The following is an 18,873-nucleotide window of genomic DNA, read 5'->3' as shown; positions in this document are numbered from 1 at the left end:
GGAAATAAGTTAGAAAACAAAATCTTTCATTAATTTTGAAAAATATTGCAAAACATAAAAAGTTTAAGAAACTCTTATTCATTTGTGCACAAATATTGCCTTACAGTTCATTATTTATTTGTGACACTATATTAGGCCTTTTTCGTACTTGTAACGTAGTATGTTCATTTGATCTGTTCTTTTTCTTTACTGTTAAGATATAGACTTAGAGATAAATCACCAACATGCATCAGTGTGAAAGGAGCTATCATATGAGACCAAAAGTAACATTTACTTAACCGGATAAGGTCAAAATCGATCATGCCCGCTTGCTTAGTACCTATATCCGGTGTACTGATGATACACGGTGCGGAAGAAGCATATGATCTCCTTTAGTTCACTTTCAAATATATCAAAACCATTATTTATCGCATCAGTCTGAAGAAACTAGCTTCTTTTCAAAATTTCTTTGATGTGGAAAGGCCTTCAATTGTTCTCTGAGCAATTGGTTTTTAATTGTACTTTTTTTTCGTGTTTTAGTATGTAACAGTATGTATGCAAATGGAATATCAATAAATTATTTGTTTCGTGTATTTGCACTTTTAAAACTGTTCATTACTGTATTTTGTGGGAAAATGCAATTATTTCTATTTTATCATTATGCATATAAATAACAGCAATAATTTCATGAAAACTGCCCAAACATATTATTTGCAATATTTATTTCAATATGCTGACCAAAAAGACATTTGTTTTGATCGAATATTGATGCAAATAATTTTATGAAACCTTCCTACAATCTTTTCACCTTTTATTTCAGAATTTACGAACACTTTCGCAGAATCATTACCATGAATTCCATACCTCTTATTTATTTTTCTCCCGAATTGTGTTTTGGGTTCCTCTCAGTATATAACAAATGTGGCATTCCTTTATATTGGGACGGCATGTACAAAATGTATGTTTGTGGATTTCTCTCTCGGTGAATGTATCTTTAGTTTTTACAAATTTTTGTTTTTACAAATTAATAATCTAAATCAGTAAAGAAGCTATAGATATTTAATGAATTCATCCATATTTGCCTCATTTTTGTTTCTGTAACTTGCTATTCGTTGTCGCATACCATAACTTTCAATTAATATTTCTATTTTGTTTTGTCATTTAATTTTTTCTTGTCTACTGGTGATCTGTTTTGCTTAACTTTGCTTGCATTTTGATTTTTTTTTAAAATTATAGTTTTTTTAATTGCTTTCATATCTATTCTTATTTTCAAGAAAACCAGTAAGGAACAATGGTGATTAGCCCGGAATTATATTTCTTCCTGTTATCAATATCAGATAATTTTCAGTGTATTATAATCACATTTCAAGGGAATATTTGAAAAGTCAACAATTATTCATATGAACTTTATTTTCAACAATATAACTGTTTAAAACCAGCAGTTCAATTCATTTTGATACATTTTTATTGAAATAACTTCTTGAGGTATTTGTTTCTTATTGCTGCAGGTCGAAGTAAAATCAATAAATTCAAATTAAAAAATCACTTTAATATAAATGAATGAATAACAAATGTTTCTATAATAAAACCTACTGTATAGTAATACACACTTTTCCATGTATACAACTGTTGGGTAAATGTAGTATGTTAGATGAAATGAAACGTCAATGAAATTAAATGACTGAAAGACGGTAAGATAATTCCTGCTGCCTAATGAGCGACACAAAAAATATAACAAAAAGTTTTAACATAAAAAATAATGTAAGTATGATTTCTTCCATCAACTTTCTATAAGTATTGAATGGCGCAATACACACTGAAATTGTATACAAAAGTTGAATTGTAATTGCTGCACAATTAAACGAAAAGGTTCACGAAGGGTCTACATGTATATTGACCATTTAATTTTATAAAATTAATATTCAGTTATTTCAATAAACTTTATATGAACAATATGTACATCTATTTGACAAATATAAACCGGCATGCAATCATGCTTTGCAACATGCAGTGATCATGTCACCATGAAATCACGTATTTCCGCTCAAATCAATAGTGGTTACGTTTTGAAATGCTCTTCAACTTGTAGAATTGGTATTTGTCAACATGGGTATGTCTTCCTGTTGCCTTAAAGTAGTTGCGCTTGGCTGCTGTTCTGTTTCTTCTGTGTTAGCATTACCTTAAAAGACATATTAACGTGAGTGTAATGTTTGTTTATAGGGAATAACAATACAAGACTACACATAAACATTGAAATCAGGAACTGTTGAAATTATGAAACCTACGTCTAAAACAGAATTGTGTCTCGACCTGTTAACTGTTTTGGAATTTTGGGTTCTCAATGCTCTTCCATTTCCTGCTTTATTTGACCAGTAACATGTAACTTTGTTTTTTATTCGATCGTCACTGATGAATCTTTTATACTGTTGCCTTTATCTATAGACGAAAACGCGCGTCTGACGTATAAATTAAAACTCTGGAATATTTGATAAATAAAGGCAACAGAAAAATACCGCTGTTCGAAATTCATAAATCGATTGAGAAAAAACAAATTCGGGTTACAAACTAAATCTGAGGAAAACACATCAAATATAAGAGGAGAGCTACGACACAACAGAAACACAACACTAAAATGTAACACACTTCGAAACGAACTATAATATAACAATGGCCATTTTACTGACTTAGTACTATACATTTTAAGAAAGAAATGGTGGGTTGAACCTGGTTTTGTGACTAGCCAAACCTCCCGCTTTGATGGCAATGTTAAATATAACATTAAAATGACAACATTACATGACAGGACTACAATACAAATAAATGGGAAAACATTTAGGACAGAGAAACACACAAATAATAGCTATTAAAAGGTACCATGTTTATAATTTAATACGCCAGACTCGCGTTTCGTCTACACAAGACTTATCAGTGACGCTCCGATAAAAAAAGTACGAAAGCCAAGCAAGTACAAAGTTGAAGAGCATTGAGGACCATAAGTCTATCCAAGTAAAATTATAAAACGTTGATAATTAATTCACATGATGATTCTCAAAGCACACATCAATCATTTTCAAAAGTGTTATTTCCTACTTTCTGAATAAACAGTACTCACGTCTAAAACAGTATTCTCTTTTTAGATATACAAATAACCCGAATACCAATACACATGTAAATACAGCAACGGAAATTCCAATAGCTAAATTCCTAATTGTAGTATCTGTAAAAAACGAAAATACTATTACAGGTTTTTTACTAACTGCCTTAACAATGATTCGACTCCTTGCTATTATTACGTTATTGATAATAGAACTTTAAACAACCAAAAGCGGCTTTTCCTGGCTTCCGAATCATGTTTTTGTATCGCCATTCTGATGTAAGTTGTTCTTGTTTCTATGCGCTTCTATCATTAAACACCAGTTTTAAAATGAATGTTCAGCAGTATTCTTATATCTATATGACGTTTTTGTAAAGGGAGCGAATCGAAAGAACCTATTTCATTTATACACTTTGTTAGAAAGAGTTATGTGGTGAATGCGATAGGTTGTCAACATAAAATCGCACACACAACTCTGTCAAAATTTCTACTTAAATAATGCATATCTATTACCGCCGCTTTATGACGTCTAATTGTTTTTATCGAGTGATATTTTTATATGAAACCAGTAATTCTGTATAAAACAACGACACATTTAAATATCAAAATTAAAAAAGAAGCAACAATGATCTAAAAAAACTAAATAACAGGTGCATGTATTTAAACAAACAAGACAATGTATTATACTTCACACATTAAAATGACAGATTTGTATTGGCTAACACGAGGGAGACAGTTTGTTCTATACCATGGCTGAGCGGGAAACAATTTGTTCAATGTAACCCTCTGGTGACGACCAATAAAAAATCCATTATCTAAATGACAATAATTGAATTTACATAAAGTAATTAAATACAATTTTTAAGTTATATGTTTTGGCATATAACTTTTTCGTTAACTGTCAGAATAAAAAAAAAACCAAGTGAAACTGCGAGCTACTGCTCACTGGTGATACCCCCGCCGCAAGTGGATAATATTAATTGTGTAAAAATATGCCAGTGTTCGGTAAACAGGAAGTTGTCGAGTGATGAATCTGAAAACGCATCACACGGTATAGCTGACTTATATTAACCCTTAAACCAAATTTCAGAAATCCTTGTATTGTAGTTCCTGAGAAAAATGTGACGAAACATTTTCAACTTGGGTATCATGTGTAAAATCAAACAAGTGTTCGGTAAACAGGAAGTTGTTGAGTGATGAATCTGAAAACGCATCACACGGTATAGCTGACTTATATCAAGCCTGAAACCAAATTTCAGAAATCCTGGTAGTGTAGTTCCTGAGAAAAATATGACGAAAAATATTCATGGGACGGACGGACTGACTGACAGACTGACGGAGGTATAATAAAATTTCCTTCACTTGACGTCATAGAAAAATACATTAATAAAAGGACGTTCAGTATAATAAATTAGATAGCACATACATGAGAGGGTTATACAGCAGATTGGTACCCCTTTAAACGCATTGTTAACCTTCAAACTGGGTTCGCCTCGATTGACAATGTTTTCTCGAGGTAACAATCTTATCTATCACTATCTAAACTATGTGCTATTTATATAAAGTCTTATGTATCCTTATGATAGATTTGTCCTGCTAGACATGTATCAATTTCGAAACCCTGTCAAATTGTTTAGGACTGATTTACGTGACTATTCCAAATGTAATGCTGTTTTAGGGTAAGGTAACAGTCAGTGTCAATTACCACCGGTTTTGCTTGATACTTGATTTATCTTATCAAAATATTTCGTAGAAGATAACAGACAGGTGGCAGATGTTGGTCAGGATCCGATTATATGATTTGTATAGGTTTTAGCTTGGTTCATTCTTTAGTGTTCTTTATAGTATTTTGACGACTTTTCCTTATTTTCTCATAGCGATTTCTGTTTCGCCTGGATTTGTTTGGTTAAACTTTTAACGTCCTCTTGGTATCTTCTGCCTCTTTGCGTTCCAGAGCTGAGCTTGTTTTATATCCATATTGTAATATATTGCAGTTGTGAAGTGGTATTAGTTTATAGTAAACAAAATAAATGAAGGCAGTTTCAGAAAGCAAAATCAAACTATATCGATTGCAATTGAACGCATAAGCTGTCGATGAAAGTTTGGAATTATTATATGAAAGTGTGTGCTAGTTACGATTTCACACAAACTACATTTCTGGGACAGTTTTGTATTATCAATAATAATCATCAAATATGATAAATTATACAGTTTGATGTTACGAAAAAAGTAAAATCACAAAAATACTGAATTCCGAGAAAAATTCAAAAAGGAAAGCCCTTAATCAAATGCCAAAAATCAAAAGCTAAAACACATCAGACGAATGGCTAAAAACTGTCATATTCCTGACTTGGTACAGATATTTCCTTATGTAGAAAAGGGTGGATTGAACCTGATTTTATAGCTAGCTAAACATGTCACTTGTATGACAGTCGCATCAAATTCCATTATATTGACAACGATGAGTGAACAAAACAAACAGACACAAAAGGTAAAAAGATAAAAAATGAGGGTACAGGCAACATTGTGTAATCATCTCAAGCACTATAAAACAAACAAATAGAACAAAGAAGCAGTAAAAGGCATACATCAAATTAAAAAAAAAATGTAAAATTACAAAAATACTGAACTCTGATGAAAATTTAAAACGAAAAGTCTCTAATCAAATAGCAAAACTAAAAGCTCAAACACATTAAACAAATGTATAACACCCTCATTTATATTAATTTTTTATTATACGATTTGTTTAGCTATTTATTAAAAAAAAAATATTATCATGATCGTAAAACACATCTTACCTCTATCTGTTTCACATTCATCTCTTTTGTGATTTGTTTGAAAGCTTTTCTCACCAACAATGCATTTAACAAACCAAGTTATACTGCATAAGTTGAACACACTTATAGTTTCATTATATCTAATTATGTCATATGTGTGAAGTCCTTTTTTCAAATAACTTGTTTTCAATATTTTTGTTTTATCCTATAAAAGAAAGGAGTAGGTTCAGTAAGACCCCTTTTTGGCCCCAAAATATAACAGTTTTAAAAAATTGTTTAAATGTAAACTTTTAGTTATTTTTTGTCAGGTATAATGCCTGTGCTACATAAACATTGGCTGTTTTTGGCATTACAATGCACACATATCGGGTACTTGCATCATTAAGTCATGCTAAATTACTGAAATCTTCACAATTTCAGTATTTTAGTTAACTTTTAGCCGGTTTCCGTCTTAAATGAAAGTGGCCGCATTCGTGTTCATTCTTGATATTGAAATTTACGTTGTGTTTAATGATAATACATAACATGTATAAAGGTCGAGGATGAACACGGATGCGGCTACTTTCATTTTTGACAGAAACTATATAAAAAGTGACAGTTTTTGGCATATTTGATAGATTTTTCATATTTAAGCTAGAATCGGAGCGTTTTTAATGAGTGAATCAGTTAAAATCTTTCACAAAAAATAATTGAATCAATTGACATAGACATTTAAGTGTTGAAAAAGTGTCCAAAATCTTTCGTCAGATGAACTTGAAATTTGAGGCCAAAACCGGCCCTTACCGGACCTACTCCTTTGCAATTCCATTGAAGGTAGATATATGGAAGACAGTTTTTATAGTTATTAAACTTTTATTTCCTCTGGTAATCTTTTCAACAAAAGGAGACAATGTCAATACAATTCAGGGAATTGAATAACAATGTTTTAATTTTGGTTTAGAGATTTATTAACTTGTTAAAGGCCTTTAAGTAGTTTTTCAGTATCTGCAGGTACATATATTTATAGATCGATACCTTGGGTCTTTCATCTTTTTTCCCTTTGTTAGTTTTTTTTTGCTTCGTGCCGATCATGTATGAGTTAAGTCTTTTATTAATGATTATGTATTTGTGGTTATATTGTACTTCTACATCACACTCTAGGGAAGGGTTGAACACTCAATGCATTCCATATGTGCCTGTCCTAAGTTAGAAGCTTAAAATTAAGTCATATTTCTTCTTGTTGATTTATTATATCTTAGATTTCCGGTTTTTGTGTTTGAAATGTTCTGTTGTTTTGGGGTATTCCATGGGTTACAATAGTATGCGATTTATGCATTGTTGAATTCGGTTTGAAGACCTATATGTAGATCTATAGTTGCGTACTTGTAATTCATTTATTGTATGGGGAATTGTGTGCTAAATGCAATTATTATACCATATCTTTTTCATTTTATATGGCATTGTATACTTACATGATATTGCAAAGAACAACTTGGTAAAGGGTGCACTTTCACTAGTGTAACTTTGATATATAGTTTATTATCTTTCACATAGCTTTGGGCAGTAATATCGTCTTTTGAAGGCATACCTGGAATAAAAGGGAAAACTTTCTGTAATAATAGATTAAGCAGAATATGTCCTGCCATATTCAAATCTTGAGTATTTTGATATTTCTATGGACTTTTAAGTGATATTCTATTTTTTCGGTGCGTAAGGTCCATTAATATTGTTACTAACTTTGAACGTCTTTCAGGTGATTTTTTTTATTACTGTTTCATTGTTTCAAATAATGAGCTACGTGAGTTTGACATGTTTTGTAAAGGATGGGCGAAAGATACCATAGAAACAGTCAAACTCATAGATCGAAAATTAACTGACAACGCCATGGCTGAAAAGAATAGACAAGCAAACAAATATTAGAACATAAGACACAACATTGAAAACTAAAGACTACGCAACACAAACTCTATCAAAACCTTGAGGTGATCTCATGTGCTCCGGAAGAGCAAAGCAATGAAAAAAAAAGTACTAATAGTATGTATACGGAGTCTTCCGAATAAGATATTTTGCTATCGGAATTAGGATTGATGTTGGAATACGTGAATATTAGGTGTCACTTAAAAACAAAAATCCTGCTCCACATGAAGCACCCGTTGTGTTGCTTATGTTATTAGAAATCCAGTAAAACGTCTAATTCGGTAAGTCACATTCGTGAAAAGGGAAGGTGATTGTCGTTACGACATAAGGAACATATCAGATATCATTTGTGAAACGGTTATATGGCGTCCGTAAAATTTACGCTAAGATAATTTCAACTTCACCATTTGGAACTGTTAGTTTATTAGCTTCTTTGTGAGCAGCAATAAAGGAAACCGTGATTGAATATACAAGCCCTGGAATATCTTATCAATTGAGTGATATATACTCCGTATACAGGTATGATGGGATGTTGTTTCATAGAAATGGCAAGTTCAAAATTAATTGTAATTGTTTTGATGCCCACCTCATGAATCTGTTTCTTTTCAACATTATAAACATTTGACTCCGTCGCATTTTTGCACCTATCTTAAGTCAGGAGCCTTCAGCATTTGTAAGTCGTGAACTTAATATTAAATTTGGTTCATTTTTATGTTTAGAAGTTTATTATGATGTCCATTTGCAGTTTACTACTACACCTTTTTGCTAAATCATAAATGTTCATTTGAATCTTTGGTTTGCAGTCGAATTGTTTTATAACCCACATCTACTGTAGTTCTAATCTCGGGATTTTTTTTTATTTTGAAATTAAAATATCAACGCATGTCTATGATATTCGAAAAAATTAAAACGTTATATAAAATCACACTTACGTATATATTCAGTTTTATTCAACATAAGCATGTCTCTAAATTGTTCTTTACCACATAGACATGTGTATTCGCTATAAGCATCATCTTCCGAAAAGTTTTTCACAGTTAAGTCAAAGCTAAGATCTGATGTGTGCACTTTCATCTCATATTTTGAATTATTTATTGAATGTCCATTCAAACCGATTAATTTGTATCCTTTTCCTCCTGTCCATTGTCTTGTTTCATTTATACGGCATGCACCATTTGATACAATGCACTTTATAGTCACATCCTCTCCTATTACTATTGGATTTGTTTCAATTTTCCACATTACTGTAAATTGACGTAAAAAGAAATCAGACACGAAACATATAAAAGTACTGTGTGGTTACATTAAGAAAATATATTTTAAAGTCATGATCAAAACTCAAGAATTTTCTATTATATTGCATTTTGAATATTTGTATAAATTCAATCTTTCTACAGACATTTTAGGACGTCATGGATCATCCGAGTTAGTACCAGCTACACGCTAAAAATCATAAAGTGCGACACAACCATACAAACCGATAAATATTTATAAGGTTCAACATTGACTTATAGCGAGGAATATCAAAAACGCATTTGTTTTAAAAATGCTAACATTCAGTTAGTGGCAATACCTTATTAATTATCAAAATATCGAATAAATCCGCATGGCCAGATTTCTTAAAACCTATTGGCACAATTCACTCATAACTGATAAATGGATGAATTGAGAGCACACACCATGACGTGAAATAAGATGTGTAGATATCCGTGTAAATCTTACCTGATGCATGTGTTGTTAGAAGACTGGACATACCAAACATAAATGCAGTATAAATATGTTTCCATATTCTACAAAGACATAGTAAGTACATTAATGACATCAAACTTAAGTTGGAAAATAAATATTATCGATCACTCTCTTACACACACATTTCGAATTTTTATGGAACACTATGGAGAAAAATGTAAACAAGAAAATAGTTCAACGCTCCGTTTCTTTACATTCAATATGCTTTTTCACTAATTGAACATCTTGAACAGGCTCGACCGCTTTGGTCTAAAACATAATGCTACATTATGAAAGCCCGACTTCAAAGAACGATGTATCAGAATTGTAATTTGTAAATAAAATTCAACAGAGCTGCTAGCGTACAAATAATCCAAGTTTCCATCCTTGAACAATCAATAGTATAAAACATATAAAACATATTTAAAGAATCTGCTCTACACCACTATTCTTTAGCTTAAAATAGAAAACAATCCACGAAAGGAGTAAATCTAACTGTATTTTGCAGTGCAGACAAGAAGTTCCGAATAGAAGACGTAGTAAATAGGAATTTAGGAAGGGAAAAAAGACTTAAGAAAAACCCACTAAGATTGATAAAAGGTTATTTTTAAGAATCATGACATTCAATTGAAAAAATATTGTTAAAAATCCTATTTTTGTATGTTACGATTTGTAGACTACTGTTTTTTCTCCACATAGCGATATTGGCCTCTCTTGCAATGGAATTCTTAGCGTTTGTTGTCCTTTTAGTGTCTACCACACCCTTGTTGAATTTTAGTCGATTTGCTTAATAAATGATAATCGACATGCTATCGGTGGTCTTCTTTTTGCGAGTGGTTCCATTTTTTTTATTTGTATTTGATCGGAGAGTGGGGCGTTAGTAGTTAGTGTGTTCTATTGTTCTGTTGAATTGTTTTTGACAATTTCCGTCGTCTTTTTGATTGATGATTCTTACCCAAGCCTCTAACGAAAAACGGAGAGAAGCTTACAGCATACCTTAACTTCAGAGTCTGTGTATATGTTGTCATAGATGTTATCCTAACATAAATATATACCAATAGTTCCAGGTATGGTCGCTTTCAATATCCTATTGAACTGTAAACAGAGAATATCACAGACAAAGTCATTATAATAAGTGTGCTACATATTTTTAGTCAAAACTAGAAAATGAAAATGAGGTTTACTTTACGACAAAAAAGATCATTTTATTTTCAAATCGTAAACTTTTCACTTCTTTGACGCTACATAACAGCAGCACTTGTATATAGAGTAATTATGATGTTTTCTTTAACAGAGGATTGCTGCTTTCAAAGAAAACTAACCTAAAGATATTACGGGTAAAGTTTATGTACTCTCTTCGATTGCTTTTCTTTGACTGTTGTACCCCCTGAGGTGACTTACTTGTTATTTCTAGAATCAGTTTTTCGGCGAGGATTTTGTTTATTTTTAACAAAATTGCACATTTCTGTGTAGTGTGTATGCATTTTTGGATAAATTTTGCATTCTTTGCCTTTCTTAGGCAACATGCAACAGAACATGAAAGTTTCGCGTGGATGAAGAGTTGTCTCATTGGCACTCATACCACATCTTCTTAAACTATATGTTGAACGTTTATCGATTATGCATTTTTTTTGGCATTATTAACTATTTTCGTGACTAAGGAAAATTAAAGTACAAATACTTTAAAACAATTAGGCTTGTTTTATCTCGTGTGTTAACCAATGTACTGCCTAAAAAATATTTGTCGTACTCAGTTAACACTTTTTAGCAATTCTAAATTGACGATATCGCTCAATGGCATTTTCTTCTTTTCATGACAGTAATCTTCAACATTTGATGCACCAATTGATGTACTTAATTCAATATGCACATACCCAGATGCAAAACTGATTGAATATACAATATAGTTGAAAGCTGTAATGATCAGGTAAATTCCGCTCAGTTATGCCTCAATGATTATAATTCTATTATTGTACTTCAAGTTAAAATGCCATATTTGATTGGCTGAAACGAGGGTGTTAATTTACTCTATCACATGGCTGAGAGGGTGACAATTTTTCTGAATGTTACCTTCTCTTCCAGACCAATCAAAAATTGATAATTTAAAGTACAAAGAATTGAATTTACATCAAGTTGTTAAAGACAATGGGAAAGTTTCTACGTTTTGGCTCAGATTTTATTATTTGACTGTCAAAATAAAAAAATAAATCATCGAAAAAGCATTGTCAACCTTTGTTTCGCCGCGGTTGACAATGTTTTCTCGGGGTAACAATATGCTCTATCACCTTCTCAGCTATGTGTTATTTATATATTGTTAGATTTAGCATAAAATCTAAAGGACAAATGTCCCTTTTGTTGTTGAGCAGGTGTTCACATAGGTACACAATAGATTGCAAGTTCTTTCACTTTAGCAGAAACTATATATCTCAATTTCTAGTAGAGTGCAATTATTGATAATATAGTACTATAGATTAAAGTCAATATAACTAGGAAATTACATATTGCAATTTTACTGCTTTATATCCAGTCTAAACAAAAATATACCTCAATAGAAGGATACCTCTATACAGTTATAAACAACATATAGACATGATAGAGGGTTAATTCCATTTAAATTCTAACGATCTTATTTGAACCACTGCGTGCATACTACATGTAAAAATGCAATAGATCTGACCTTATTATCCTTCAAATTGTAAGCACTGTGTATTAATAGAAATATCTATTCTATTCTATTCCATGACCAATATGTAGCGGGCTCGCTTGACATTCTTGCTGATAAAGTCAGGATAAAAAAATGCAATTATTCTATATGTATCAAGATGTGTTAATGATCTAAGTAAAAATTTCTGGGCAATCAGATGAAAGGAAAAATGTACATGTTTTTAGGAATGTGTACAGCAGGATTTAAACTATTCATTTTGCTGCAGATAGAGTATCAAAATTAGAGGGTACTATGAATATCCACCATTTGCCAGTGTTTTGGAAGTGATGTGTTTTAAATAATCCATATTATCCCTTAAACTACCACAATTAATTTATTGGCACTAAAAAAAACACAAAACAATTTTGTTCTAATTGGCTATTGCGACAACTCCAGCTTGTTTAATACCGAATTAAATGTAGAAATTAGGGAAACAAACTGCTTCAATTGTGCAAAAACAATTTAAGGATCACCATGGCTGTATCAAAATTGATAAGCAAAGCTATGTATAATTACTGGCTCAAATATTTATTGATAAGGTAACTACAAAAAGACGCGAAAAGTATATGAGTAAAAACTATATGCTTGGTTTTCATTCGGCTTAAATATTATTTTTCCAAATGTATCGTTATTTTTCTTAGATAAATCATAAGTCTATTGCGCAAGTTAACAAATGTCGTGCGTTGATTTTGTATTGCATTAACTTTTAATTATGATGAGTATCACATAATCAGATTTCTTACCTGTTAAGCCTTGAAGGTAAATATGTTTCACCGTATTAAATCCCTGCTTTTATATGCAGTAAAATGTGTCAAGGCTATTTAAATATAAACACGTATGACGAAAGATTTTTTGAAACTTCTTACTTCCAATCATCATAACTTAAAATCCCATTGCTACTTTAGGATAGGGTTTTCCTTCAATTTTCGAAAAGTAGAATTTCTGTCATTAACAGAAGACATCTTTTATGAATTGTAATATCCTATCACACCGTTAAATGTCATAGGTATAAACTAATTCAATTCAATTATTTATTACTTTAAGCACATTATGCTTATCAGTGCAGTAAATTCAAATACATTTTTATAACACAACATGACTTAATACACAAGAGAAGCAAAATCATATCAAGTATTGCCCACTACATTGTTACAGTTCAGTTATGAATACGTGCATTATATAAGAATTTACACAAATTACGCAAATCTGTGACATTTTCAGTGCTAAGAAGTTAAATATATTTGAACGACGATGGACACCTATAATAATAAGGTTTTATAAAGACAAGGATGCACCACTTATTACAGACCTTTTCTATATGGTTATGAGTTACAATTTTCGACCCTAATTAGCACAGACCCATCGAAACTACATCTGATTCAAATTTTTAATAACACATTTAGATATCTAGATGATATATTGGCTCTCAATAATGACGGTTTGCAGTATGTACTCTAAAGAGATTTATCCTGCCGAACTGACTTTACTGTAAAATTAATACTATCAATAAACACTTCCATTTCATGGATCTTGATATCTATATATTTAACGGGAAGCTTAATGCCAAAATTTATGATATTGTTGAGCATCTGTTTTAGAAGGTGATGTTCCCTTGTCACCATCTTATCAACTTTAACATTTGAAACTTTTGGTTAAATTTTAATGACACCACATTCACCACCCACTTAGAGAATACCATTATAAAAGCATGATGCTAAGCAAAAAATCCAGCCGATAACCATGGTCCAACGACTTTACGGGACGAAACTTCATTCATATTTATAAGATGGTTGATGATTATCTTCATATCCGTGATTTATTTTCCGAAGATTATTAAAAAAAACAACAACACTGACTTAGACAAGTCAAAACGGTATTTTATTTGAGTCTCAACTCGTACAAAACATTCAGATAGAATTACATTTCAGATATAAATTACAAGCCACTTTAAAAAAAAAAAATTGAGAGACTATAAATATTATATATAAATTCACACATATATACATGCATACATATATGTGTGGTTCAATAAAAAAAAAAACTACATGTGTATAATCACACATTAGATTGAATAATTATTGATGTAACAAAATTCGTGACTGCTTGATTGACTTATTGACTTATTGTTGGTGTTTAATGCCACTTTCATTACTCATAATCATATGATCGCGGCCATATTGTGTTAGTGTTGGTGGGGAGAGATGGAGAGAACCCCTGAGGATACGACAGGAAAGTGGCAATATCAGAGCCCAACGCACCCGTGACACGTGTAGTTTTAACTCACAACTTTACTGACGACAGGCTAATGATACCGTATCTGATATGATAGGAATAGATACAAACCTTTTATGATGCTATCCAGCCATCGTTGTACTTGCTTACAGATATTCAAAGATAATAAATAGCTGATATCTTACAGCAATAATGTCTCCAGAGTCGACTTCAGTGGTAGTCTTTGATATTTATTACTAACCGTTTATCATGTGATGTAAACTTCATTCAACTTTCCTAACTTTCATTACACTTTTGATCATTTTATGAAAAACCTGTCTTAGGGGTGGGTGTTGTTTTTGCGTGAACTCCTTGAGGGATTCACGTTTATATATTCGTGAGTTTTGGAACCCTCTATGAACCTTTCAATATCCTCGGAAACAAGATTTGCGGACGTCTCGAAACGGACCCTCTATTGATATGTTACCACGCGTACGTGACATTGAATTAATATTTCAACAATCAAATTAAAGTTCATTTGTAGATCGGAAATTTAAAAATTATAAAAATTAATTGCAGTTGAAGGCCATTTATATATATTCCAGCCTATTTGCTTTTGACAGAACATTTGCATTAGAAAGTATTCGATAAGAAGTATAATGAGATTGCAATTATATAACTTATGTTTTTAGCGGTCCCTATGTGTTGTTTTTGTAGTATTAATTACAACGTGATATTATTGTGCATTGTGACAAAAAACATGGGAATAATATACTGAAATTAAATTATGTCTCAAAAGAAACGATTATTTCTGAACGTTTAACATGTCATATTTGTAAGTCCATCATAGCATCAGCAAATGTCAGAACGGAAACAGGAAATGAACAAAACCACATAACAGTTAATAAATATTTATCTTGGGTCTAAAAACAGATAGATAATTAAACAAATGATATTCTGTTTAAAGGAATGTTCATTAAAATAAATAAAGATTAAACTGCAACTAAATTTATCAGTAATAAAAATGCGATACAATATTGCTTTTAAAATATGCGAGTCAAAATTAATTTTTCCAGGTTAAACTTAAAATAGTACTTACAATGTGTATTATCTACCTTCAAATGTAAAAATACACTTTTAAAAAATCAGGAAGAATTGTTTGGCGCAAAAACATTAAATACTTCTGTAAATAGATATTTTGATATATTATATTTCTCTTTTTCTTTCAGAAACGGAATCTACAAAAGACTTTATAAATCTTTCATTGAAGAACAAATGAAATATGGTGTTTGGCGCAAATGCAAAAGCAAAAGCAAAGCACCGAATATAATTCAATTAATAGTCATTATTATAGTGTTACATTATCATCATGCGGGTTGTAATGGTGAATACATTGATGAAAATAATTTACAACAAACCAGATCCATATCTATTAATAAAAACAAATAATATAATATGACTTTAATAGCTTAACCTTATAGCATCTTAATCTTTGCAATGCTAAAAATTGTATGCATTTTGTCGACCAGCTACCCCAAAAAACGTCTAGCCATTTATTTACATAATATTATTGATAATCACTATTTATATTATTTCTAATCACAAGATCAGATTCAAAATATTCAATATAGGTTTACGTTGACATACAAATTCCTGATTGAATCGCAACGAATTTGGAGTCAAACCACTTTATGTAGACAGTTTGACGTTCGAATTCAACTAATAGAATATTAGATTTGAACTCAGGTTATAGCAGTACGAGCTTGACGTGATTTTGAAGCATGCTCATTATTGTGGTACTCTGATATTGTGATATCTATGTTTTTGATCTTTTGTTTTCTTTTTCAGTGGCTGTCCTATTATGAAATTTAACTGTTATTTGCAAAACCGTTCTGAAGTATGGGTCCTCAATGCTTATAAACTTTGTACTATATTTTCTTTCCCCTTGTTATGCTCGAGCGTCACTGATGAGTCTTTTTTTGTTCATTATGACTTGATTGGTTTTTAAAAACTATTATCTTTTTATATAAATTGGCTCTTTTGAGTGCATTTTCGGGTATTTATAAGACCTATGAAAACAAAATTAAGTTTTCCTGTTGAATTAATTTAAGTTATTTCAGAAAATCCTCCAATTTGAAGGGTTTTGTCCGACCAAAATAATTGTCAGTACACAAGAGGTTCTTTTGAAGCTGGTGTGTTTCTTTTAAGACAAAGATACTTTTTTTTATAATTATGTCACAGATTTTCACTTCATATGGACATTGGACTTTTTATTTCTCTATTGCACCTTTTCTACTAGTACAGACAGCTCTAATGAGAATAAGAATAATTTAAAGCATCCATGAAACAAAATATGAAGATATCAAAGATAAAATAAACACATCTAGATTGAAGCAAACTGAGCGCTGTACTCTATTATCTTGATTGGTCTGTTAAATTCGCGTTAGGCATCCAGTTTTTAGAAATTGAGAATTGCAGTAGGATAAGGTCTTTGGACATATAAACAGACAAGTACTAGCCTTTTAAAAAAGGACTAGCCGTCTCTTAGCTGATGAACATTGAAAGTGTTCTCGCTTTGTACATGTTGTAGATTAATTTATTTAGAATAGCCACGTGTATCAATCAACAAATTTTACCACACACGTGAGGTCACACGTTATGAAGTAGTATATATCGTTTAACGTTGTTGTTTACAAAACTCCAGAAGATTCGGCTATTTATAGATAAAAGTTACCTGTGTACCAATATCATGAATATGCATGATGAATGACGAGGCAAAATCTAATTGCTAAACTAGAGAGGACAAATCCGATACTCTACGGGATTGAAGGACATTTTCTAGGTAGGGATTGTCCTAACCAATCAATAAACTTTGAGTATTCACGTCTCGTAATATCTTCCAATCAGGTAGTAAGAAGCATTCACGCACTGACTGTCCATCGTTCAATTATTAATATCGTCTATGAGGAGACGTTAATAAGATAGGATGTACACTCCCAAGTTAAAAGATAAAGTAGTCACAACTTGAAAGGTAATTTCAAATGGAAGTTGTATACAATTTTCTATTTATCAAACAGTGATTTTAGTCGACTTGTACAAGAATATTCATACAATGGCATATTTTCAATAAAGGTTTTGATTTTAACCTGTTCGAAGAACACGAATTCTGATGAAAAGACGATTACAAATTTAATCTGAACCTTGAGGACAGGTTGTACAAATACGTTCAAATCAGAAACGACAGAACTTTCTGATTGCCGATGGTTTACCGTTGCCTTTATCCCCAGGACATGAAATGTTTGTAACCGTTAATAATGGTGATGATTTAAAGGAGTTTATATAATTCCATAAAATCGGATAGTTATCGCGGCTATACAAGATAAACAGAGGCGGATTTATAGGGGGGCCCCCCTTTTGGGGAAAAAATTTGGTTGCTTATATAGGGAATCATTGAAGCGTGACTGGAGCGGTCCCCCTCTTAGGTCAGTCAGAGGGCCCCCACTTATGAAAATTTCTGGATCCGCCACTGATAAATATGTCTTAAGGTAGATATGGTGTCTTCCTCCATCTTGGATTTTGAAATACTAGAAAACAAGGTCTAGATCATTGATGAAATGTGCAAATTTTTATAGTAGTAGGTAATTCATGTGTAAGAATTTTCATTATAATATAGAAAATGCCATGTTTGATCATATTCATGATTGTATTTTACAAAAATTAGAATTCTTTTGTTTGATTCATTTTTTTCCAACTTTGTCAAATAAGGGGAGGCAACTCAAATGCAAGGGCAGATAATCCAGATAGTGTTACTTTTACAATGGAATGTGTTAGGAATTTACCCATTTTTACATGTAGCAAGAAAACGAGTCCGGTGACCCCATTTTTTCTTTTTCTTATCTGAAAGCATAATATTGAAGCTATCTTCTCATATTTGATCTCAAAATTTTATGGTGTGGTTTGCGTTGTAGGGCGGAAAAATGGGTTTTCCATGCATAATCTATACAAATTCTTGACAATTTTGAACAACCTGTAGCGTGAAAATAAGTCCGGTGACCCATTCTTTTTATTAATGTTTTTAAACAAGCAGGATATGGACTACATTTTGGCAAATTATTAAAAGATTCTATGGATTATAATTTAGACACTCCATCTACCTTAAATTATTCAAAATTTTACGTTTTTTTGTAAAATTTTGAATTTTTGACATTCGCAACAAAACTTTTTTGTCACATTTTATATTAATGCAATTATGTTTGCATGCCGAGTTTCTTCATTACTCTGCTTCGGCATTGACCAGTCATTGTTTGTACTAAAGGAATGGAGAGGAAGACATTCTCCTTGGACAAACAATTTTCCGACTTTAATAAAAAAAAAAAAAATAAGTATACAATTTATTCAATAAAATACAGGTACATGAGTTGAAACCCACTTTTGTATTTATTTACTTTTACTTTTAAAACGGAAAATAGTGCTCATTTTTCATT

At 31.5% G+C, this 18,873-nt stretch overlaps 1 protein-coding gene across 1 annotated transcript; it reads right to left on the bottom strand.

Moving 5' to 3' along the window:
- Positions 1-1,507: 1,507 nt before the first annotated feature.
- On the bottom strand, positions 1,508-11,032 carry LOC139528562 (uncharacterized). Its single transcript, XM_071324595.1, has 7 exons — positions 10,471-11,032; positions 9,469-9,536; positions 8,679-8,990; positions 7,302-7,417; positions 5,872-6,055; positions 3,092-3,196; positions 1,508-2,158 (listed from the first exon to the last, which is right to left on the bottom strand). Exons 1-7 carry the CDS (start codon positions 10,500-10,502, stop codon positions 2,058-2,060), a joined length of 918 nt encoding a protein of 305 aa, XP_071180696.1. The 5' UTR covers positions 10,503-11,032; the 3' UTR covers positions 1,508-2,057.
- Between the last annotated feature and the right edge of the window lie 7,841 nt (positions 11,033-18,873).

This window comes from Mytilus edulis, chromosome 6 (genome assembly GCF_963676685.1).
Source record: "Mytilus edulis chromosome 6, xbMytEdul2.2, whole genome shotgun sequence".
Classification (NCBI taxonomy): Eukaryota; Metazoa; Mollusca; class Bivalvia; order Mytilida; family Mytilidae; genus Mytilus; species Mytilus edulis.
Note: the sequence above shows the minus strand (reverse complement) of the source record. Positions and strands in the feature narration are given on the sequence as shown.

Coding starts and splice junctions, on each gene's coding strand:
- LOC139528562 (XM_071324595.1), bottom strand. CDS start 10,502: ATGACAACATATACACAGACTCTGAAGTTAAG. Junction 9,537..10,470: donor ACACAGACTCTGAAGTTAAG/GTATGCTGTAAG, acceptor ATGTCTTTGTAG/AATATGGAAACATATTTATA. Junction 6,056..7,301: donor GTTGTTCTTTGCAATATCAT/GTAAGTATACAA, acceptor TTTCTTTTATAG/GATAAAACAAAAATATTGAA.